A 25,958-nucleotide genomic window follows, 5' to 3' on the forward strand; every position below is an offset into this window, starting at 1 on the left:
ATTATTAGTTCCTGCAAAAGGCATAACATATGCTTCACTGCAACTGCATACCTGGAATTATATGGACATAACTGCTTCATAAAGAGAATTATAGGTTTTTAGATTGTTAAATTATTTTAAAATAAAAGTAACTGCTTTATTTCACAGGTGGCCACATCATTTATTAGGACACTAGAGCTTGGAGGGAAGGGCTATGCACCAGCGCCATCTGATCCTTTAAGGACACACGCAAAGGGCTTGACCAAGTTTATTAACTTCATTGACAAATTAGATGAGATTCTTGGAGAAATATCAAATGCAAGGTAATGACTTTGTTTAAGTAAATTATAAGTGTGTTTTTAATCTGTCTATAAAACTGCCCTGAATTACAAGGGGGAATAAAATGTATGTTGAAGCGACAAAGTATCAGACAAAATTGTAGGGAGAAGGCGAATTATCTAGGTGAATACATAATAGCCATGTAATCTTGCCTCCTAAATTCACCTGTGATTTTAACATTATTGCCAATTTCCAAATTCAGTTTGATTAGAGAGTTATTTTTCTTTGTCTGGATGAGCCAAATTTTTGAGGACTGGGAATGCCTGATTAGTTTCTTTCACCTTTATATTTATTAAGAAAGAAATGTGATACTAAGAATTAGTAAGAAAATTGACAAAAATATCATGAAATCACCATCTGTTTGTTGCAAGTGTGTGTGTACGTGTGTGTAAAACTGGCGCATCTGGGATTTCTTATATGATATTGGAGATAGAGTATTCTTTTATTGAGAGATTCCCATTTGCAATGTAGATGTCTCAAATGGTAAGATGTGCACTCAGAGCAGTTGCACTCCATGCTGATGTGTGAGAAAGAACCAGCTTAGCTGCTCAGAGTGGAAGGAAGTTAACGGTGCAAATATTTTGCTTGCGCCCATGGTGTCCCGTGTGCCAGCTTCATCATTGCTTTTAGCATTGCCCTCACTCCCTGAGACTGATGCTGCCTTTCACTGATGTCTTCTTAGATAGGGCAGAGGGTCTTTGGCTTCTCCATTCTGGGCAGTCGATGAACACGTGCACACCCCTTTTTGGAAGTACTTGGGTTGAAAAAAATAGATTTTTCAACTTAGCAGCCATTTACTTTGGATAGTCTGTCTGATTAAAATGATTAATTATTCTATCTTCTTTTTTAAAAGATTTATTTATTTTTTTATTACAAAGTCAGATATACAGAGAGGAGGAGAGATAGAAAGAAACATCTTCCGTCCGATGATTCACTCCCCAAGTGAGCTGCAACCTCTTCCGGGTCTCCTATACGGGTGCAGGATCGCAAAGCTTTGGGCTGTCCTCATCTGCTTTCCCCAAGCCCCAAGCAGGGAGCTGGATGGGAAATGGAGCTGCTGGGATTAGAACCGGTGCCCATATGGGATCCTCGTGCGTTCAAGGCAAGGACTTTAGCTGCTAGGCCACGCCTCCGGGCCCAATTATTCTGTCTTCTAGGAAAGATGTGTAAGAAGTGAGTATTTAAAGATTTAAGTGCGCATCTGATAGTCTACGTGAGAAATCTTTATTTATGCTTTGTGATTTTTTTACAATAAGTGTATATTCATTATATAATAAATATATACAGCGGAAGGGATATCTGACCTCGTTTGTGGGAGCCAGGAGTAATACTTGTCTCAAGAATGCTTATGTGTATGGATGTTGCAGTTGAAATTAATCTTGAAGGATGAACTTGGAAGAAGTTAACCAGACCTGGGGGTTGGAAATAACTTCCTGGTTCGTTGCTCCACTGGTTATTTTGTCATATGATTTCAACGTCTCCTTATAATAATACTTTTGGCAACAATGCATAAAGATAGCAAGAAGAAAAAACTGTTTCTTTTTTTCTTTGTACTTTCTGTACAGATCAAATTCCTAAAAAAAAAAAATACTGTCCTTTTTGCATTTCTCTATTTCTAATTATTTCATGTGTTTTCCTCAGGAGGTAGCAAGCCCTATTGAGGACAGCCAATATTTATTTACTTGTCTAGACTCGACTGGCTCAGACATGTTCCAGTTTTTGTTTTTCCTGCTGTTTACTCTGTTTTTGGCCTTTTGTGATCTGCCACCTGCCTCATTTATCACTGTGTTTGGTCATTTCTTCTGAGAGCTTCCATTCCTCCCAAGACTGCATAAATGTGGATTCTTCAAAAAGTATTTTTCAGTGAAATCTAATCCTCTTTTTTGAGTTTCAAAAAATGAAATAATAATAACTTCAAGTACCTTTAAGGATAATAACCTCAAAGGCAGCTTATACTTCTGTTGTCCCAATATCATTCCTTGTAAAAGTCTTACTCCCCTTAAAGTGACAAAGCCTTTATCCTTTCAGCTATCCGTGAGAATCTGGGACATCTCCTGAAATGATGTTTCTACTTCCTCTATGTCCGTTTCGCTCCCTCAAATCTTCTTTCTTGACTTGTGTATGTTCTTTCTCTCCATACTTAGTTCATAGATGCTGTCTATTTCCAACCCTTATGCTCTTTTTTTTGCAGACTTTCATCCTTTCTTACCTGAAGGCTTTCACCAGTTTGTCTTGTATTGCCCCAGTCTGTTACTATCACTCTTGCCAGAGTGATATTTCTGAAACAACAAGTTACTCTCATGATTAAACATCTGGTGGTTACATTTTATGCCATGGGAGAAAACTCCAAGAAACTTCAAATACAGAACTGTTTACTGTTTAACTGCTGCCAGTCTCTCACTGGGGCCTTTTAATGCTCTCTCACCTTAACACAGTTAGATACACATGTATTTTATGTCTGAGGATAAACTTGTATTACTTACAATAGGGGAATGCCAGTAACTTTGGGGTCAAGGAAGAGGGGGGAATAGACAAAAATCAATTTTGTAAATACTTGATTTTCGTATTTGTTGAGCACTGCCAGCTTCTCCGGGGCCATTTTAGCTGTGGTTGGCTGCATTTCTGTACTTTACCAGTAGATGCCACCATAAAATGCATACTATGCTCTTTTATCTGAAAGATGTCTCAAATTAAAGGTTTTGGTTTATATAAAGTGGTTTCCTGTTTTTGGAAGTTTAAAATTCTCTATCCCACATTTATCACACAATATTGTAATGCATACCTGCATTATATATTGCACTGAATGTACATTATTAGAATATTAATTTTTGGTTAAAATTATCTAATCTATTGTTAATCATTTTCTTATGGGATGGCATTGTGGCTAGGAGGTTAACCCATTTACTTGTGATTCCACCATCCCAAAGGAGCACCCATTCAAGTCCCACTGTTACAATTCCAATTCAGTTCTCTGCTAATGTGTGTGGGAAAGCAGCAGCAGAAGGCCCAAGTCGTTGGGTGGCTGCACCAATGACAGAGATGTGGATAGAATTCATGGTTCCTGCCCTCCACCTGGCCCAGCCATCTGGGGAGCAAACAAGTGATGCAAGATCTCTATATCTGTTTTGTTTCTATAACTATGTCTTTTAAGTAAATAAGTAAGCCTTTACATTTATGTGTTTTTCTTTAAAAATGTTTCAGAAACAATTTATGTGGTGCTCTTAATATATGTCACTTAAAGATTTGCTGGTTTCCTTATTTGAAAGAGAGAGAAAGGGGAGAGAGAGAGATCTCTGCCTCACTCCCTAGAAGATTTGCTAATCCACAGATGCCTGTCACTGCCAGGACTAGGAGAGGTTGAAATCAGGAAGCAGGAATTTGACTCTCGTCTTGTATTCGAATAGAGGCAGGAAGCAGGGTACTTGGGCCATCTTCTGCTGCCGCCCACGTGCGTTGCCAGGAAGCATTACAAGTCATTTGTCTGTGTTATTAGTTATTGCTAGGAATTTTGTGCTTTTTCTCAATCACCTCATGTTGGATCTTGGTGTGACACAGTTAGGAGTCAGGAGTCGCAACTGATTTTCTTTTGTCAACATTCACCTCTGATAGTGCTCATCCAGCATAGGCCTAATGTATGTTTTGAGAAACCTTCCTGAATACTTCCTGTACTTCCCCACTGCAAGACTACTTGTACTTTAAGTGTCTCTTTCTACTGACTTCTAAAATAAGAGAAACATATTTATTGATTTGTGTCCCTGCTGCACAAGTGTCTTCGTGTCATTGAATTAAGATTTCTGGAATTTCTAGGCTCTAGAATTAGGACTTTAAAGCAAGCCACCATGTTATCAAAAAGAGATTGGTAGAATTACTAGTTGGGTGTAGTAGTAAACAAACAGCAATAGATTAGTCATAACACTCATGTCTGGTGTTTTGCCAGGCATAAAAAATTTGACGTTGGTAAATGTCTGAAATACAGTTTTTAAAAAAGATTTGCTTACTTATTTGAAAGGCAGAATTACAGATAGAGAAGGAGAGAGGGACACAGAGAGAACTAGTATGTACCAGTTCACTCCCCTTACGATCACATTGGCTGGGACTTCATCTCTGTTTCTCACATGGATGGCAGGGGGGCAAGTCCTTGGACCATCTACCATTGCTTTCCTAGGTACATTAACAGGGAACTGGATTGGAAATGGAGAGGCTAGAACTCTACCCGGTACTCATATGGGAAGCCAGTTTTACAGGTGACAGCTTAACCAACTGCCAGAATGCTAGCCCCTGAAATACGAGTGTTACAAATTTTGTCCTAAGTACAGTTTTGTTAGTGAGCTACATCTTTAAATTTTGCATTTCTGTTTCCCTTGAAGGAATGGAAAAAAAAGGGCCAAAGAGACTTTGTGTGACTTTGTTTTTACAATTGACACTAAGGCCATCTTTCATATCTTATTAACCATTTCAAGCTTTTCCCAAACTCTTTTTACGTTACCGATTAATTCCCAGAAATAACACATAGTGCTAATTACGTTTTCCCTTTGGCTTCATTTCATCCAGTTCAAATCTGGGGTCTCAAATGATAATTAAAGCATAAGAAACAACAGAGAAAGAAAGTTTCATCTATATAAAAGAGTTTCTAGAATCGACTGAAGACATCTGATATAGCAGACTAGATCCCCCCATGGACCCTTTCACTGAAAATACTAATGCTGGATAAAATGCTTCTTAAATTCGTTGCTGAGCAGGCAAATGTAATAAAAATACAGGTCAAAAAGTAGGTGAAGGAGGCAAGCCAGCTTTTATTTTGAGAACATTTGCTGAATTTAGTGAATTGGAGATTCTATTCTTATAATCACTAAAGTCTGAGGGGACAGGGGGACAAAGTCCAGGGACTGCCAAGGTGGGGGGTCTAAAAGGAGACACACAGCCACTCTGTTAGGGCTAACCTCTCTGTGTCAAGATGAACCGAGAAGAAGGGCTTTTACCTAACTAAAGGGATTTCTATAAAAACTGAGTTAATGGTAGAATGTTTTAGCATTCAGTTTAGGAATGAGATGATAGTTCCTGCTCTCATCGTTTCTTTTCAACATGGTGTTGGATGTCCAATTTGGTCAGGTAAGGTAAGAAAAAGAAATAGGAGACTTAACAATTGGAAAGAAGAAATAAAACTTTTTGATGATAACATGATTTTATATATAGAAAATTCCAAGAATCAAGTTAAACTACTAAAATTAGCAGTGGAGTTTAACAATGTTGCCAGATACCAGGCCAATTTAAAAGAAAAAAAAAGCAATTTTTCTGTATTATCACTAATGAGAGAAAATTTTTAAAAGTAGTTTCAAAATATGAAGAACATAGAACGATGTGAAAAGGCCATGCTAGCTCCTTCCCCCTTGGAAGGTTCTGACTGAATGTGGGAGACTCTGGATGAACTGCTGTCCCACTTTGCTGCTGGTCCAGGGCTCTGTGTACTGGTCACTGTGGTACTAGGATGTTTGTCCTCACAAGAACCCTGTTCTTCCTGCTTGCTTCCAGCTTCTAATATAACCTCTACAGCTCTCGGTTGTTCCTGTGTGAGGGAGAAATTGGGTGGCCCTTGAAAATATTTCTCTGTTCCTATAAAATACAGGGAGATGCTTGTGTAGAGCATCTGGTCTACCATAATGTAAGCAGGGTGACCCTCTAAATGCTTCTGTGTTGCAAATAGTAGTAATATTGTTATTATGTCACATAGTAAGAGATATTTAAACTTTAGATTCTTCCAGGTGGTAATGTCCATTTTTCCACAAACAGGCATCATTCTTGTCTTCCATGTGCCAAGTGCAAACTGGTGCTCAGATTAATAAAATATGGTTCCTTTCTCAAAGAGTTACTTTTTGCCTAAAAAGTTTCACTAATATGAAAATCACACGTTACTCTTAAACCAATCCAGTGTCTTCCTCTTGATAAGATGACTGAGTAGGATAGGCCCTAGAGTTGATGTTTGAGTCAGTTGAATGAGTCAGTTGAATGATTCCGATGATCAGGGAAAATTGGGAGCCTCTGGCCTAATGTGTTACCATCATATCTTGAGTCTGATTTTCTCCTTTCCTTTTATATTTACAGTTGCTAAAAAATTGTGAGCAGTTATTCAAGGGATCTTCAGAAGGTTCATGGAAAGTACATATTATGAAAAAGATTTCAATTTTTTGACACAAAAATAAGCATCTTTTAATTTCATCATTCCATAAGCGCTTTATGTATTCTTTATTTCCAGTGTTTGTAGGGAACCTGGTTGCTCCCCATAACCCATAATGCCTGGAAATTTTTGTAACAATGAGACTGAAAATTTTAATTCATAATTTCCTTTAAGCTACTACTAAAAAAAAATAAGTAAGAGTATACCCGAGGCAGGGCTATATTTTGTGCCCAGGCCGCCATATTCCGCAGACCAGACCTCCCTGCTGTCCTTGTAGGAACACCTTCAAGCCATGGAGCTCCTAGGACTTCTGACAAGAGGCTGTTTCTGTTGTTGGGCATTTCCTGTTTGGAATGGACCCAGATCATTCCTCCTGTGCATTTCTCACACTTTCTCCTCTATGTCATGTTCCAGCAGAGCAGGAGCTGTAACGTTGAATTCAAGGTCAGGCCTGATATGGAGAAATACTGATTTCAGATGTTTTAAAAAACACTTGTCTGTTAGCCACAGCTGGTGCAGTCTGGTTTGCTTTGGATCTATACTAACTTGCTTAATTTCCTCTTTAATATAAGATAATCCTTCAATGTCAGAATGTGATAGCACATGTTTCAGGTTAGTCTCCTTCCTCTGTAGTCCGAAACACCATGTGTTCTTGGACAACCTGTTTAATCTTTGTGAGTCTCAATTTTCTCATCTGTGATTTAGAGGTAAAAATAACAACTGATTGAATAGGTTTTTAAATTAAGTTAAAGTAACTTAAGATTCTGGGTATTGAGTAGGAGAGGCCTATTTTTGTTATCTGTTACATCTCATATTTTAAGTACATTGCTTATTTATAACTGTATCTAAATCTTATAAGATTTCATATGTAACTAAATTATTTCTCTCCAGTTTCAAATCAAGGAAGAACTTGTTGAAACAACTTGCTTTAGATTAGCTTTAAGCATTTTGTTTTCAATGGCTCTCACCTTTTTCTTGAATGCTTTATTTGTTTGTTAGATCAAAACTGTATTCTTTGAAGAACGTTGATTAACTTTTAGAGTTATACTGTCAAGCTGTGAACATGTTGCCATTTAAACCACTATTATGAAGCAATCTTACTTCTCTTTTCAGCCTTGCAGGGGGTCGAATCCTGTCTGTGATTAAGATGAAGCTGATTAAAGGCCAGAATGGCAGGGATCCTTTTTATAAAGCAGTGGAGGAAGTTGCCCAGGATTTGGAACTGAGGATTAAAAATATTATCAATTCTCAACAGGGAGGCATATCTGCTAGCGCTACAGACATCAGTCCTGCTCGGGTAATGAGCTTTCTGTTTGTCATTGTTCCTGCTTACAAAACATTACCTCTTCTATTTATTGAAGAATTGGTTTACTATTGCTGCTTACGTCAGAAGAATGTGTTTGCTACCTTTGAAGATTCTGTTGAAAATTAAACTTTCTAATAGGATTAGATAGGATTATGTTTCCCTTTGGTGAATCATAACATCTTCAGGCCAAATTGTCTGTGTTTGTTAAAGTGCAGTGATTTCTGGCATTCCATTTAACACTCAAAAAGTTTATTCCTGATGGATATTTAGGTCTTTTGTGGTATTACCCGATAATTTTTTTTTTTCCAGCACTTCTTATAGAGCAATTAGTTTTCATTTACTCAAATGTAAAATGAAAGCATGAGTTCTTTGGTTCTGAGCCCAACACAAGGTCTTCTACAGGACAGCCGCAGTTCTGCTAGGAAGTGTCTGCGTTCAACAGCTTACCTTCCCTTGTTTGATCGCTGTAATCTCTCTTCTTTCCACCTCCATTCCCAACCTTCTCCTACCCGGTATTCTCTGAACCTGACAATATTTTAACCATATGTTTACAGAACATTTATTCTTTTTTTCAATTTTTTAAAAAATGCAGATAGTCAAATATAGTAGACTCTAACCGTAGTATTACGGGTGAAATTGACTATCATGTGTTTGTAAAACTGGTAGTCCCTTTTGTCTTTTAAGTGTTTCCTTGTTTATTTTACAGCCCTTGAGGAAGCTGTTTTTTGTAATGATGGATGTTTTTGGATTTCCTAAGAAGGCATGGGTTGGAGGGGAAATTCTGTGGTGTTGCCTCATGTGTCTTAATCCCTATGTGCTTGGCTCAGATGTCAGCCAGGTTGTTACTATAAGTCAGGAACAGTTCCAGTTTCAGATCATTAAGAACATTAATATCTCCCAGTTCTTGGCAGGTGAAATATATTATATACAACATGAATCCTAATTTTATGTTTTTAATTGAGAACTCTTTGAAAAATGCAGTCAACGAAAACTCAATGAAGTTACTATTAAACAGCGTGGAATTCTCTGGTTCTAAGGATAGATATGTGTTAAACATCAGATTGTGATCGGCAGTTTGTTTTAATTTCAGTGAAGCTATATGCATTACATTTCACCTGGTGGCCTGAGTCTGCCAAGTAGAAAGAAAGGAAGCCAAAACCATGTTGATGAAAGCTGAGGAGCCTGGCAGGGCTTCCATGATATCCCATAAAAGGCAATTTTGAAATCTAGGCTCACCGACAACAACTCTATGGGTTAGGCACTCTGCGCTTAAGGTTTGCTAGTGAGTTAACTTCAACACAGAGAAGTTAAGCAACTTCCTTGTGGTTCTATAGCACACTCAGTAAGTGAGTTGCCCTGAAACCCAAGTAGAATAAACTATTATACTCATGAATTTTCTTTTACTCCTCTGTCTAGTCACAAAGTTACTTCTGCTGTTGCATTTAAATTTGCTTTTCTTATCTCTGCTGCTACTACCATCTTAGTTCAGGCACTGTCACTTCTAAACTGGTTTGTTACAGTATCTTACTTTGTGGCCCTGCCTCCTAGTTTGACAACATATTTATGCTGGAAAATACTCATACTGTATAAACTGCCATCCTTGATTTTTCTAAAGTGTAAAGAAGATAATTTTTTGATTTGCTTAACAAATCAAGGTGTTTTATTCCAGTCATATTAAGGATACGTTTTACCCATGTGGGGGTCTGAATCAAGTTCTAGCTCCTAGCTTTAGCCTGGCCCAGCACGGCTGTTGCAGGTATTTCGGGGAGAGAATGGATGGAACATTTTTCTCTCAAGTCTCTCTGCCTTTCAAATAGTAATAGCAAAGAGATAATATTAAACAAACAAACAAAAAAGAATGGCAGGGTATCCTTAATATCAAATGCATGTGCATAAAATAATGCTTCATCTTTCGATTTACTTCCACTGATATTAGAAAAAATGCACATAGATTAAATTGTGAAATTAGGCTACAAGGCTATGTAGTGACTACATTTTTTGACTGCAAGTTCAGTGGTAGTTTGAGCAGAGCCTAATAGCTTCCTTTGATGGTACTCTTTTGTGCTTTGGAAATTGAAAAGATTAACTTTAGTATCACTTAGGAAGGAAATGTTGACATGCCTTATGGGCGCTGCTTTGGCTGATGTTTTGTTACTTCATCAACAGGGGAAGCAGAACAGTTTCATAAGAAATGGAAATCTGTGGCCACTTCACCTTCCTGGGATGTCTGTTTGTTTGTTCATTACTTAAAATTATGTTTTGTTACTTAAAATTATGTTTTGTCTTAGCCAAAATCTCATGCCATAAACCATGACACTGCATACTGTGGGAGAGATACTGTGAAAGCCTTACTAGTTCTTTTGGATGAAGAAGCAGCCAGTGCTCCTACAAAAAACAAAGCAGAGCTTTTATACAATGACGAAAGCACAGATCATCCCAACAGAATGTCTGTTCTCACACTTTTCAGGTAGGTAATGTGCAAGTTACATATGTGTGTAAATATTAACTCTAGGGAATTTGTGCAGAAAACACCTCATTACTTACAAAAGGAATATGTGCTTATGGTAGGAAACTTTGGTGCTACAGAAAAGCATAAAGAGCGAAAATAAAAGGAGAGTGACTTTTTGAATGTGAAGAGAACATATACACAGGTTGTGTTTTATGAGTTGGCAGGGAGAGGTGTTGAAGGTTCAGCATTTGGTCTTTGCTCTTTTTTATTGCTTTGAAATATTTATTTACTTTGTGAGGAATTATGATAAATGTTTTCGCTTATCTGAGCCGTCTCAGCAGCCTCTTTTCGTGAGGAGTTAGAGGCTTGAGATGCGTATTAAATAATTTACCCAAGACAGCTCAGTTAGCAAGTAGCAAGGGTGGTAGCAAGTACCAGGCCTGTGCTCCAAGGATGGGAGAGATCATATACACCAAACATACATGGAATTGACATGTACTGCTTCTTTCTCATGTTATGAGGAAAAATTCCCAGATTATGTCAGTGCTGGGTTTATAGTAGTAGTCTCTTTCCCCAGTGCCCTCTAAAACCATGGAAACTACTGAACCCAAGTATACTATTGTTTTCCTATTATAGTTTATAGCTACATATGCATTAAAAAGTTTTATTTATAAATTAGAACATCTTAACAGAAGTTCTATGAATGCAAAATATCTTATTTTCTATAGTAAGAGATGATGATGGTCTTAGCTGGTAAAATGCCTTCCTCATGAGATGAAGCGAGGTGAGTGGTGCCAGGCGTTGTGATGTGGCATTATGCCAGTATCACCAGAGGGAGGATCATCTGCTTCACCTGATACTGTGGTGGGCTGGAACCCCTGAAGGTAAAGCCACACCTGGCCATAGGCAGACGCCACCCATTGGTGGCTTGAACAACAGGAACTGGCTTTCTGTTTGGGCTGATGCCTATCTTCAAGTGCTGGCACAGCGGGGTTCCCATGAGGCCTGTCTTGTGGGGTGTCCTGTGTGCTCCTGTGACCTCTTGGCTTTCTTTTCCTTCTGTTAAAAGGTCATCCAGTCCTATGGGATTAGGGTCCCACCCTAGGGATTTCATTGAACCTTGACCACTTCCTACATGCCCTATCTCTGAACAGTCACACTGGAGATAAGGCCTCAATCTGCATATTTGGCTTTGGGAGACATGATGTAGTCCAAAGCAAATGCTCACCAGTCTAACAATGGTTTGGTCAGTTGCCGAGTTGTTGGTGATATTTTTAAGTGAACATTGACTTTCAGAGACATTAAAAGTTTTAAAACAACCATATTAAATTGTGTGTATACATTGCGGAGCATTTTTATGCTTTCTCACTCTTTAGCTTTCCTATTTTCTACTGATGCTATTTTTTAGGAATCTGGTTTTATGTCTAAAATTGTTCCTATCTATTCAGGATTGTTTTAGGTACCTTCTTCACTGACCCAGCATCCTTTCTCTTCTGTTGAAAGGAAAACTTTACAATGATCTATCATTCAATGTTACCATCTAAATCCTTTCATATAAATCTCCTCTTTACTTTCTTCCTGTGAGTATTCTTTTAGATATGCCCATGATATAATTCTTTGATATTTTATCTAAAAATACTCAAATATTTCCTGACAATAAAAAATTCTGTTACCAGAAATATAGTTATAGACTCTGCTGGATTCATAGGAAACACTTTTGAAAAATGAATCTTTTGTTTTTCTCTATATAGTTTATTTTTGCAAAGTTTGTTTTTAGATAGAAACAATGATGGTTTTGAATATTTTCTGAAATTGAATTTCTATCTTTTTAGAGCAAATCATTTTCTGTCTAAGATTTCATTAAGGGCCCAGTGCAGTAGCCTAGCGGCTTAAGTACTCGCCTTGCATGCAGCGGGATTCCATATGGACACTGGTTCATGTCCCAGCGGCCCCACTTCCCATCTAGCTCCCCACTTGTGGCCTGGGAGAGCAGTCGAGGACAGCCCAAAACCTTTGGACCCTGCACCCATGTGCACCCATGTGGGAGACCCAGAAGAGGCTCCAGGGTCCTGGTTTTGAATTGACTCAGCTCCAGCCATTGCAGCCACTTCAGGAGTGAATCAGCAGACTGAGTATCTTTCTCTGCATCTCTTTCTCTTTGTGTATCTTAAAAAATTAACAAATTTTATTAAAATTAATTCTTAAGTCCATTTGAACGCTGGAACATGTGAGCAGGCACACTGCAGTTGTTTCCAGCTGTCAGTGTGCGCACAGGTCGCAGTCTGTGTTTCTAATGATCTGTACCAAAGTGGTAAAACTCAGGACAAGTCAATCATTTAAGTCAGTAAACTTGCCAGCTACTGTTTTTTTTTTTTTTTAATTCTTATATAATAGTCTTTTGTATCAAATGGCTCTGACTGTGTTGCTCCAAAAAGGGTTAATTCGTTGAGAAACAGGTTGCTGGGACTCATATCCTAGATTTTCTGCATTGCTTCTTCTCTGACTTTTCTGTTTTTTTATTTTTCTCATTGTGCTTTCCTACTATTTTGAATTTTAGTTACTGTATATGGGTCATTTTCTTTACTCTGATTTCCAATTACCTGAATATATATATTATCAATAATGAATCAACTTTCTGGCTCCTACAGTATCTTGCATAGGGCCTTAAAAATAGAAGCAAAAGAATAAAAATAGAAAACTTGGGAAATATTTAGTTAACTGAATTAGTTAAACTACTATTATTTTGAGGCCCAAATAGGAATACCAGCACTTTTATAACAAAAATACACAGATTCAGTTTTCTTTTACCTGTAGCTATTTTTTTTCGTGGTGGTATTGGGAGAACTCACTTAAAAATCTTTTTGCCTTAATAGTGGCTTGGCCTTTCTGGCTGGTTTAGTAAGATGCCTTTTTGGTAAATTACACAATTTATTTCTCATAGTTCTGAATGTTAGAAATGCAAGGGCAAGGCCCCAGCAGCTTCATTATCCTGTGAAGACCGACCTTCACGCACACCACCGTCACGCACAGCACCCTCACGCACACCACCCTCACCCACACTGCCCTCACGCACACCACCCTCACCCACACCACCCTCACACACACCACCCTCACGCACACCACCCTCACCCACACCACCCTCACCCACACCACCCTCACGCACACCACCCTCACCCACACCACCCTCACCCACACCACCGTCACCCACACCACCCTCACCCACACCACCCTCACCCACACCGCCCTCACCCACACCACCCTCACGCACACCACCCTCACCCACACCACCCTCACCCACACCACCCTCACGCACACCACCCTCACCCACACCGCCCTCACCCACACCGCCCTCACGCACACCACCCTCACCCACACCACCCTCACCCACACCACCCTCACACACACCACCCTCACCCACACCACCCTCACCCACACCACCCTCACGCACACCACCCTCACGCACACCACCCTCACCCACACCACCCTCACCCACACCACCCTCACCCACACCACCCTCACGCACACCACCCTCACCCACACCACCCTCACCCACACCACCCTCACCCACACCACCCTCACACACACCACCCTCACCCACACCACCCTCACGCACACCACCCTCACGCACACTCTTGCTGTGTCTAACCATGGCAGAAAAGGTGAAAGAGAAGACCTAGCATTCTTCCCAAGTGCTAATCCATCCTCTAAAAATTTTAACTTCAGTTTTGGAATGACACAAATGTTCAAACCATAACAGTAAACTTTGGTCTTTATGTTTTAAAATAGATCTCCCACACAAGTGAGCAACCCATTGAAACCCTTGAGAGAACGCATTCAGAAGTCAATGCAAGAGAAAAACGTTAAGGTACAATTTAATATACTGCGAAAAAATATAAGTAGGCTTTATTTGGAAGAAATAGATAAAAAACTGAGGTAAATTTTGTAAATATACATTGTATAGAGCACAATAAAATTTCAGTAGAAAATGAGTTATCAAAATTGACATGCAGAAACTTTCTTTTTTTATATTGTCTTAACCTATTTCTGGCTTGTTTAGCCTTTAAAGAAGGAAGGGCATTTTTTGTTTGTTAATTGCTATTTTCTGTTTGCTAGTTGCTGCTGTTAAGTATTAAATATCTTTCGTGAGTGAAGGAGGAAAGAAAGAAGAAATGGCTTTCTCATTTATATTTTTAGTGGCTTAAACTGAGTCTTAAGTGACTGTGTAATTGAAAATTTGTGTCTGCCGACTTAATGGCAGAATAGAATTAATTGTGGATAGACAAGAGGAAATCGTTTTACATTGTTACTAGAGCTGTCCTTTGAATTTGTATTAGTTTGGGCTGAATTTCACTGTCATCATATAAAACACTTGTTCCTATAAATAGGCAATAATGTGTTCCTTCAATAATTTAAAATTTTCTTGGTCTTATTTTTCAAAAAGAAACTTTCTTTTTAACTCACCATTTGTTCAACATATTTTGTTTGAATATAATATACCAGAAACTTGTTTGGTTGGGAATTAATGGCTTTGTTAAAAATTTTGTGTAAAGCATATACTTCTTAAATATTCATGTCAATACAACTGAAAATTATAATATGTTTGCCCTTTATGTATTTTTTTTTAAAAAAAGATTAATTTATTTGTTTGAAAGTCAGAATGATGCAGAGAAAATGAGAGAGGAAAGGAGAAGAGCCATCTTCCATCCACTGCTCACCCAGTCACAGCAGCCAGGTCTAGGCCTGTCCAAAGCCAGGCATCAGGAACTTAATCCAGTTCTTTCACCCGCGCGGCGCGGCAGGGGCTGGGGCACTTTGGCCAGCTGCCTCCGCCTTCCCAGGTTCATTAGCAGGCAGCATGTTGGGAAAAGGTACAGCTGACAGTCAAACTGGTGCTCCAAGACAGGATACTCATGTCATAAGCTGCAGTGTGATTTGCGGTGCAATATCGTCAGCCCTTTGCTCTGTAATGTTCCCACTTGAGTATTTAGTCACAGTTAACATAGCTTTTAGTTATGTATTTCACCTATACACCCCTAAACGCATTTGATTTATCTTTTAATAAATCTTTTCTCTATATTAATTACTAGCAATTGTGAGTAATTAGTGGCCTATGAAATATGTATTTGAGTTTCTGTGACCAAAACTTGTCACCTGTGTTTTAATACTATACATACTTATAGTCAATGGATAAACTTTTAAAAAATATATCTGTCCTTGGGAATTGGACAAAAGCAGAAATGTAACTTTTAATCCCCTTTAATTTTCTCTACCCTTGGTACCAACTGACTTTAATATTTTGATTCAAAGCTAATTGATATATTTCTTACAAGTAAGTAAATAAAAATGAAAGTATTTGGAGAGTGAAAAGCCTTTCTAGAAATTGTTATGGGTTAACTAATTAGTATGAGATATTAGACGGATTTTAGAAAGTTTTGGGTAATAGAAATCATCTAATGTGTTCTCATTTGTAAGTCTGGAAACCAAAATTCTAACGAAGCGCTTTATCCAAGATCTTTTAATTTAATGAAATATTTTATGCCAGTTGTAAAACTGTGGTTAAATACTAATGAGATTGTAATTACATTGCTTCCGTTACTTAACAGTGGAACTGGCTTAGACTGTACAGTTCTGGAACTAAATGGTAATAAAGAAAGGAAAGAATTGGTGTTTATGGGTTACAGTGCTTTTTATAAATGCAGGGTATAAAAATAATCAGTTTAGCTACATAGACAACTGAACTGCTTGTGGGAATAGCAACAAAGATTGCTGAAATTTATTACCAAAGTCACTATGTTAAATTGGTTTAGCAACTTACTACCTTGTTACCCTGTTGCTTTTATTCTTTCAGCATCAAAGATTTTTTTTAAGTAATGAAAAGGATATGTGATATATGCTTAGAATAGTGGAATAGGTGTTTCCAAGATAGAAATGTAGTCAACTGTGAAATATTCTTGTCTTCATTGTATGGGGATACTTAACTCTTAGTCTTACTATTCATAAATGGAATAATGCTACTATGATTTTAAAGTCCTATGAAATCACTTTGGAAATTGTTCATTAGCATCCCTATTTTAGTAGTACAACTTTTGTTTCCTACTGTAGTTCATTAGGAAGCTCATTTACAATGGTTAAATTGATTCCCTTTGAAAGAAACTGGGAATTTATTCCTGAGCCTTTGTTGTTGTGTTAGGAACCTTTGGAGAATATTTTATCTTCATTCCTTAGATCCTTTTTCAAGGTACTTTAAGTAAATTAAAGTGCCCTTATATTTTTATTAAAAGATTCTTCTTTGTTTAGCTTCCTATTAGTTTTGTCCCTTCCAGCTTAGTTTATTAGTAGTTTACATGTCAGGTACAACTGAAGTGTTGTATATTTGCAGGTCTTTTCCTTATTCTGAGACTGCTGTCTATTCTTGTTTGAATCATTGTAAGTTAATCACTTCACAATTTGAATTATCTGATCCAGAAAATACTGGACCTTTAAAACATGGAGCAGTTGAGACAGTTAAGTTATAGTAGATTGAGTTTAACTCATAAAATTTCTCTTCCGTGATAATTACCCTGAATTTATAAAAAAAAAAATCGACAAAGTAATGACCAAAGCAAACAATAAATAATGTAGTCAGATATTGTGAACTTCAAAAGTGATGGTCAAGGGGAGAAACTGAAGATTTCACAGTAAAGATGTGCAGTGTGACTTATAACTTAACCTAGTTCCAGTTCCCAGATAACTGAGAAGCCTACTGAGTATGTTTTCTTGTTCTTATGCTTTTGAGGTGGGCTGTCTATTGTCAACTCTTTTCTTGACATTGGTGTTGATCCCTTAAAAGGAACTCAGAAAGAAAGAGAGAGAGAATGGAGAGAGTGCGCTTTTGGATATCTTGATATACTGTTAATATATTTTGAAATTCCAGGAACTTTAAATGCAGATATATATATATATCTATATATATATAGATATATATATATTTTTTACTTACAGTGTAATTGATATTTGTAGCTGTGTAGTGGTAGGGAACTTCAGTACAATACACTAAAATCAACCATGAGCCTTAGTGTTTCAAAGACAAGGTCCTGCTTGAACAGTAGGACTTGCCTAAGATCCATGGCTACTCTCCTGTGTGAAAATAAAGTGGGGTGGGAGGCCAAAGAGACTGTATGAAAAAATCCTGAGAAGACAGGGTGAATCTTCTGGACTTTGAGTCACAGGTGCTTCAGGGCTGCCAGCTGAAAGCCTGTACCTGAGGAAGCAGTAAGAATGAAGTTGAATGCAGGGCGTGATATGTTATTGGTTACTTTGTTGAACAGAACTGAGTTTGGTCTGTTCTGCAGAGTTTTTACCTTCAAGCCTTTATTACTTGCTTTGTGTACTCCTTTTGCTTCTGCTTGAATATACTTGTTATAAGCTAAAGCTTTTATATTCATTATTTATTCAGCAAGCATAGCTCTCTATAGGCACTGGAGATATGTTTGAACAAAGAAACTGCTCCCACTACTCCAGTGGACAAGATTTCCTTAAATATTTGGGCAGCAAGATACAAGCGTGTGAATGAAACCACCTGGGCTGCCCTAATCCCCCTTCAAACCTGGTTGTGTTTTGTGCTTTGAGGGATTTTCAATTAGGAGGCATAAATACTCCCTTTCATTGTTGCTATTTGCTAGTCAGTCTTTGCACCTAGAGGAAAAGGCTCGTGTCTAGGGACGCCAGGAAGCTGGAGCAGGATCTGAAGGGAGTCATGTTGGTCTGGTGGGCATGTCTGTGGCCATGTGGACTCCTCACCCTGTATGTGGGTTGCAGAGGAGGCAGGAAAAGGGCCGAGCCAGGGATGGAAAGGAGAGCCAGAGGAGGGCCAGAACAGGCCACCAATTGCCAAACTGAAGGGGTTTACTATTCCTTGATTCTTGATTATTTTAATATACACAATTCTAGCAGTTTGGTGAAGTAATTCTAGCAGTTAGTTGTGACAGAGTGACAGGTTTAGTGGCCCCATCTTGAGGATTAATGGAGTACTTAGTTGCAAAACCCATTCATGATCACCAGCTCACTTTATTTCTCCTTTTCTAGAAAAAGAAATAGTCTTTAGATATTTACATTGTCAATTTTTTCCAATTTTGTGCATTTTTATGCTTAAATAGAAGGTAACTACAGTTGTCCAATGCTTCATTCAAGCTGATAAAACACTTTTAAAAAAATCTGGGAAATAGTCTCATGGGCCCTATTAGTAGGAAAGGCAGAAAATGTATCATCGCAAAGAAACTGCTTTTATGGAAGCAGCTACAATTTATTCCAAGCCTTAGGCAGTAGATTTCATGTCTTTGTCTTGTGATCTTGGATCTGAATAAATGACAAATTCATGTTATTTTGGATTTCAAGAATTTATCATTTACTTTTCTGTAAGTAATATTAAGCAAAATGTTATTTTTCTTAAGTGGGTAAGACCTTTGTTTCCACAAAATGTTATGTTTTGAAGTGTTGATTTTCTAAGTGGTTGATATGCAATTCATTGAATTATTAGAAATTTTATTTGTAAGCAGAAGGTGAGGTGACAATCATTTAGAGAAATCTCCGCCCTGGATGATGTAATTCATTACATCAGCTGTAATTGTGGATGTTTGCATTGTCTGTGTGAGCTTCTTTTTTCTGAAATTAATTTCTACCTGTAAAACAGGTTACTGGTTTTATGTTTGCAGTGTGCATTCCCGTATGTACTTTTTTAGCATCCCTTTCAGTGGTTGAGAGTTTAACTTCTATTTCATTTTTTCATCTTTACGTAAAATCCCATAGTTAGTGCACGAAGATAAATGTAATAACTTGTTACTTTGCAATGTTGTTATGTTATTATGCAGTAATAAGAATTTATTGCATTTATCTTGAAATTTTAACCATTAAATCACTTGTTCAGATCATCCTAGAAGCACATATTTGAATTGCCTTGTCTTCCTCGTTATTGAAATTTTAGCTAAGAAATACCACTTAAAAATTTAATCTTATGATTTGTTTCTTTTGACTTTTCTTATTTATTTTTTATCATAGCGTTTCTCCTTTTCCCAGCTTCTTGAACTTTGTATGTAATTTTTCCCATTAGTGTTACACTCTGTGCTTTCTAGGATGAAGAACTTGTGTTTTCCATGGTGGATCCGGTCATGGGTATTATTACTTTACTACCTACTGTGCAAGGCATCCCAGGCACAGCATGGCAAGAGCCTCTAGCATCTGAAATCAAGTTTTTTTAATTTCTTTTTTTTACAAGAACTATCTAAAACATACGTAAAGCTTTACAGAACAAGAATGCTAGCTGAAATGATGAATGAATTTGCAAAATATTAAACGAAGTTAAAAGTTCCCAGCAAATAATAGTCTTTTTGTATTAGGATTTTGGGTGATACCTTAGTTACTAAAGGTTATGGATCCAGATTTTAGAAAACAAATAAATAAATTGCATACTTTCTTCTTTTTTTCTGTTACCAGACGAAACAAACCTTAATTAGATCCCAATTTGCTTGTACATATAAGGATGATTGCCAGATAAGCAAGAATAAATGTAATAATGTTAATTTACCATCAAAACCCTTGTGTATGCTTCGCATGGAAAATGACCTTACTGGTAATTGATCTGATTTTAACAATTGAATAATAGTTTAACTGTAGTTGTTTTTTTTTTGTGTTTTTATTTTAAGGTTTATTTATTTTACTTGAAAGTTATTGAATTACTATGGGGAGGGAGAAGAGGTGGGGGAGAAGAGAGCAATTGATCTTCCATCTGTTGGATCACTTCGTGAACAGTCTCAGTGGCCAGAACTGTGCCATTCCAGAGCTGGGAGCCAGGAGCTTCCCCCAGGTCTCCAGCACAGGAGGATGAGCCTGAGGCTGTGGACCATCCTCAGCTACTTTCCCAGACTATAAGCAGGGAGCTCGGTTGGAATCCAGGAACCCAGTACACAGACCAGTTTCCATATGGGATGCGAGTGCTTCAGATGGAGGATTAACTTGATATGCTACTGTGCTGGGCTCGTTACTTACTGATTTTTATTTAATAAAACTGGATTATTTTTTGAAGTACCATGAAATGTAAAGGTTTATGTGATTTAAGGTGTGATTTTATTTAAAATATGAAATCAACATATAAATTTAGTAAGCTGGAAAAGGACATATTTTAAGTAAATGTATTTAGGAAATCACTTGTAGCATTTGCCTAAAGAATATCATGCATTGAAACAAAATAGATAGAAATGTAAAATGAAAAGGAATGTGACAATAGTGTAATTTTATTTGCTAATCATAAGTCCTATGATTACAAAAATTTTAAGATATTAATCACTTTTCATATTTATTTGGAAGTTCTCATGAGCAGTAATACTAAATATTACATAATTCCTTTCTCTTTTTCATCTTGCATAACAGAGGGTGTAAATTCATCTGTTGGAAGATCAACAGTTGGAACAAGCTTTGGAAGTGTTCATCCGGACAGACGTAAAAATGAGAAAGTGTCAAGAAAATCAGATAGTCAGACAGGAAATAAAAGCTCAAAGAGAAAACAGGTGGATTTGGATCATGAAAATATTTTCTGTGATAATGAAAATGAACCATCTCATCCTAAAACTGTGAAGATATCTAAGATACCAAACGATTCACAGAATAAACTGGATGGCAAACTAGCCAGAGTACCAAAAAGCAGTAAGTGTGCTGCCAAGAACAAGTTGATTGCTGGCCAGACAAAGCTAACTCAGTTTTTTCGACTATGAATTTGTTTTGTTTTGGATTTATGTGTATGTAAAACCAGTTTACCAAAGAGGCTTAATTTTAAAGAGATGAAGGTGCAAATTATGGTTCTTTATTATTTTGGTCTGAAGTGTATGTAGACTACTGTGTTATGCGTTGTTCAAAAAATACTAGTAAGTCATAATTATGCAGAATTTTCAGAGTTTAATATATAGCACAAGCATGTAATTTAGGTTATTGATATATTTTTAATATTATTTTCTTGTAAAACAGACATATTAAAACAAGCATTTTAAATAATACGCAAGTTATGGTAATGTTAAGGGCTTTTCTCCCCACTGGCAATGAAGTGGTTTTGTTTTCTTCCAATGAGATGATGCGGACCAACAGACCTCAGACTTGCCAACATGGCCGGTAGACTCTTCCCAGCATGCACCTGAGCACTGAAGGGAAAAAGAACGTTTAAGTTGTTCAGCAGCAAAAACAATGCGTCAGTAATAACTAATCCTGGTAAATCAAAATGACAATAACCAACCGATTCTTTTAATCTCACTTTTGTACAGAGATCACTTAACATCAGCTATAACTGAACCATGGTCTCATTCGGTTTTTTGAATAATTGGATCCAAGTTCAGTAAAGCTCAACAGTTCTATTTTATGATATTAAAATACAAAATTGGGTTTAAAAATACTACTCACTGTCAAAATCTCTCCTTCCTATAGGGAACTTAGCTGAATTTTCTTCATCCCCAATCTCTCTCTTTTCTTGTGTTGACTCAGTATTCTGAACTCCATTCTCAGGTGGAAAAGCTACCGATCCTTTTAGTGCAAGATAAGGCTTTAGAGCCAGATTGAGTGGCAGACCATGATTTAAGAAATTATGTTTGGAGCCTGTGTTCTGCAAAAAGAAGGTTGATTTGTATTTATTCGTCCTAAGAATGAAACTATAATGAAACTATATGCAATTTATTAGTATCTTTACTGATCAAAGATGCTCTGCACTATTTTAAACTCTTTAAAAAACACATTATGTACAGGTTTATTAGGAAAGTTAAACTGGTCTGTATGAAATTTCATCAACTGTCTTAATGCACATCATGACTATGTGCATATTTAGTAAACCAACCAACAAACAAAAAAACCATAAAACACCCCCCCCCAAATTGCAGCTATCTATTTTACTTTCTGAAGGATTTATAAATTTCCACTGTAAGAAAAACCAAGTCACATTGCTACTTACCCTTGAGTTTTTGTTTTCCTCATCATTCATGAAAATGCTCTCATCATTTTTATATTGTTCCAGTGAAGGAGCAGCAATAGATTTTTCTGCAGTATCATCCTTCGGAAAGGCTTTCCCCATCCTAAATGTATTAAGTACCATGTCATCTTCTAAATTTCTTATGGACTTGGAAGCCGAAAGCAAAATACCTTGAGAAAGCAAAGAAAAAGTTAGTAATAATATGTAGCACGAGAGACTCATTTTTGCCATTCTTAGTTTGATGTTTGCCTAGAGTTGGATTTGCAGTCAACCTGCTTGGTAAATGAGTCTCTGCCTTTATATATTTTTCAGCTTGAATAGAAAGCACTTCAGGGACTTATACTTTGATTACTTTCAGAAATGACTCATCATGTAGAGGGTAACCTTTCACATAGCTGCTAATACCTGCATTGTTTTGGTTTTAATGGCATATTGTTTGATTGTGAGTTTTCTCAGAATCTCATTACAGTCCTAGGTAGAATGCCTTCTGTTGAGTAGATTATAGTCTCTTGAAAATGGGTTGTTATTAAGGAAGACCACAGGACATCCAGCTCTCTATTATTGTTTCCTTCTGTGTATTTTCTTATTCAACAAGATATTAAAACTCAAGTTACTTTACTTACAATGATTTGGTGAAAGTTTTGTTTCCCTTTAATCCTGATTAAATTGAAATAATCTTCAAAAGGAATTTTCTTGTATAAGTACTTGATATTGTCTTTGGTGATTAAAGTGCATATACTTATCAGTGTGAATAAAAAGTTGTTCATGCTGCATCTAGAATTGACCAGTCAAGCATATATTATCTCTCCATTTAAAAAAGATAATGTTGGTTTACTTATGAATTTAGTAATAAATGAAAAAAAGCCATGGAAAATGGTACTTATGTGATCCATAAGCATTAGTTTTGCATAATGAGTATATGTTGTATGGATTTTGAATTGAGCATTCCAGAATTGATTGCTCGTTTTATCCCCAGTGACTTAGAGAGTACACCTGTCTGTGTCTTCTGGTACTTGTGGAAGAGCTTTTATGAGGTGCATCCCAGGCATGGAGTGTGCATGTGTTCACCTTTACTAATGCCTAAAATGCTTTTCTGAATAGGAATAACCAGTTGATACTCCAGCAGGCAAGGTGTGGGAATGTCCTTGCTCTGTTCTACTTGGGATCTCAATATCTTTTTGATTTATGTTTTCCTGATTATCAAAGGGATAGAGTGCTTTTCCATATGTTTTTGAGTCATTTATCTTTGCTGTTATACACAATGCTTTTCCTTGTTATTTGTCTTTTTGTAATTAATGAGATTTCTTTATTTGGAATAGTTAGTTGTGTATGTTGCAAATATTTTGACATGGCTTGTGACTGTTCAGACCCTTCATGGTATACTTTTATGAAACAAGCTGCTGAATTATAGTGTCTAAATTTCGTTTTTCTTTATGGTGAGTTCTTGTAATATATTGTTTTCTTTTTTAAAGGAAATCTTTCCCAGCAGTGATATTTTTAAAATACTTGTATTTCCATGCTTACTCTTAAAAAGCTTAAATCTTTTGACTTTCAAATCATGTTTAAAATCTTAATCTCAATGGATGTTTTTTATTATCCATGATTATGTATATATAAGATTTTCAACACATCTTTACATATTTGATCTTTCAGTAACATTTTATAACTTTATTCATAACGATTTTATAAATCATTGTGGACATATTATAGGCAAATTCTAATTCTCTGTTTTTGTTGATTTATATGGTATCCTTAAAAAATGTATATATATATATATATATGTATATAAAACCTTTACTACCACTATAGCTAGTTTGAGCACATGCATACAATACAGGTGGGTATTTTCTTTGGTAGTTAGTACAGGGAAAAACTTTGTAAATAGTTTATAACTGTATGGATTCTTTGGAATCTATATATTCTTTGGACAATTGATGTAATAATGGCTTTTTTGTTGGTGTGTGTTTGTTTACAGAGTTGTCTGTGCTCTACTGTGTGTATGTTTTTGAGTGCTAATGTATTTATACACGATGTCCAAAAACAATAGGAAATGGAGATAATAGGCACCTGTGTGGTGTTGCTTATTTAACAAAAAATACTTAATATCTCATCTCTAAGCATGATGTTTCCTGTAGGTTCTATTGTAGAGTGCAGCATATTCTCTTCTACTTTGGGTTTACAGATAGTTTTTATACTGACTTTTGTTGAATCTTACTGAATTTTTTTCTGTATATATTGACATAAATTAACAACTTTTCTGTGTTAAATTAACCATGTATTCATGAAAGAAACCTACTTATATTATTGGATCCAATTGAGAAATATTTGTTCCAGTATATTTTACATTTATTATCACCAGAGATTGATCTACAATTTTTCTTAAAAAAAAAATCTAGAAGTCATTTATTTGAAAGGCACAGAAGCAGTGAAAGCACTTGAGCAAGCCCCCATCTGCTGCGTGAGTTGGGAACTCATCCAGGTCTCCCACGTGAGTGGCAGGGACCCAACTACTTGTCAACTGCCTGCTAGACTTTGCATTAGCTGGAAGCTGGAATCCAGAGTTGTACGGGAAGCTCACCCTAGGCACCCTGCGGCTGTAGGAAGTAGGTATCCTAAGTGGCATTTTAGCCTCAACCATCATGCCAAATACCTGCCTTGCTTCCTTCCTATATTGATTTTGTCTTGGTTTGACATTAAGCTTTACAAACTTCATAGAAGGTGCACATTCATTCTTTTTCATTCCTTTCCTGTTGAGCTATCTGGGGCTGGCATGTTGTTTGTTTTCCTCAGGACTGTTTTACTTTCTTCGGTGGTGCTAGGAATATTTAGCTTCCTGCTTTTTTGTCGTTTTAGGAATTTACATTCTTGCATAGTATACTGATTCACTGAAGCATGTTGTATCAGAGGTGGACACAATTGCTGCTCATTCTCTTGGGGAATATTTAAATATTGTTAGGCAAGTATTTTCTGAGTATGTTTGTAAACAAATGATTCTGAAGTCCTGTTTTCCACTTGTAACGCTTCCTCATTTTTAATGTTACTAACTTTACCCTAGTTTGTTTCCCAAGGCTTAAACGTTCTTAGACTTATTAATCTATGCATCCTTGTTAATGTAATCTTATAACTGCTGTTCTGGGAATGTAATGAATATTTATCATTATGTATTTTGTTTTAGATTTCCACTATATGAATTGTTCTGCCCGATTTTCACCCAAAATTGGGATCAAATTCAAGTCATTTTGGTGGTTTAAAAAAATCAGTTAATGTTTTCCTTTGCTTTGCTTAAATTATCATAGCCTTTGAATGTTATAAGGTCTTCACATAATGATTTAATTGTGGAGATAGTTTCCAATATTTTAAATGACAACTCTTTAAAAAATTGGTTGCTCTGATGTGCAGTGGACCATAGATTTATTTTTCCTTAGCGCTAAATATGAAATGTCCCAATATGGTAGTAAGGAATTTTTTTAAAATTTGGCTTATTTTTATTTTTCATGATTTTTACATAGCTGATTAGGGTGATAAGGATCAAGGGCTACAGGAAGGCAGGTGAGATCACCATTTCCACATTCTCATTTTTTCCTTCCTGTATCTGGGGGAAGAGGGAGAATAAGGGAGAAGCCATACCCAGCCTCCCAGCCATCGCAGTGTCCCCAGTGTAGGACATGCTCTGAGGGTCCTGCTCAAGAGGCTTTGATAGTTCAATAGCTCTGAATTACTGCCTGTCACGCCACTC

At 36.8% G+C, this 25,958-nt stretch overlaps 1 protein-coding gene across 10 annotated transcripts in view; it reads left to right on the forward strand.

Annotated features, from left to right (window-relative positions):
* LOC121159387 (PARP1 binding protein) overlaps nucleotides 1–22,995 on the forward strand; it is a 49,026-nt gene extending 26,031 nt beyond the window's left edge. For 4 of the 10 annotated variants that reach the window (XM_040984410.1, XM_040984428.1, XM_040984445.1 and 1 more), the window contains 6 exons: nucleotides 148–302; nucleotides 7,604–7,787; nucleotides 10,085–10,263; nucleotides 14,032–14,110; nucleotides 19,714–19,849; nucleotides 20,647–22,995. In XM_040984410.1, coding sequence (XP_040840344.1) covers nucleotides 148–302; nucleotides 7,604–7,787; nucleotides 10,085–10,263; nucleotides 14,032–14,110; nucleotides 19,714–19,849; nucleotides 20,647–20,987 — 1,074 coding nt within the window. In that variant the 3' untranslated portion in view covers nucleotides 20,988–22,995. The remainder of the gene's footprint in view (nucleotides 1–147; nucleotides 303–7,603; nucleotides 7,788–10,084; nucleotides 10,264–14,031; nucleotides 14,111–19,713; nucleotides 19,850–20,646) is intronic. The other 6 variants (XM_040984462.1, XM_040984472.1, XM_040984419.1 and 3 more) reach the window with 5 other exon arrangements.
* Nucleotides 22,996–25,958: the final 2,963 nt, after the last annotated feature.

Source organism: Ochotona curzoniae, unplaced genomic scaffold (genome assembly GCF_017591425.1).
Source record: "Ochotona curzoniae isolate NIBS_2020 unplaced genomic scaffold, NIBS_Ocur_1.0 contig_1014, whole genome shotgun sequence".
Lineage (NCBI taxonomy): Eukaryota > Metazoa > Chordata > Mammalia > Lagomorpha > Ochotonidae > Ochotona > Ochotona curzoniae.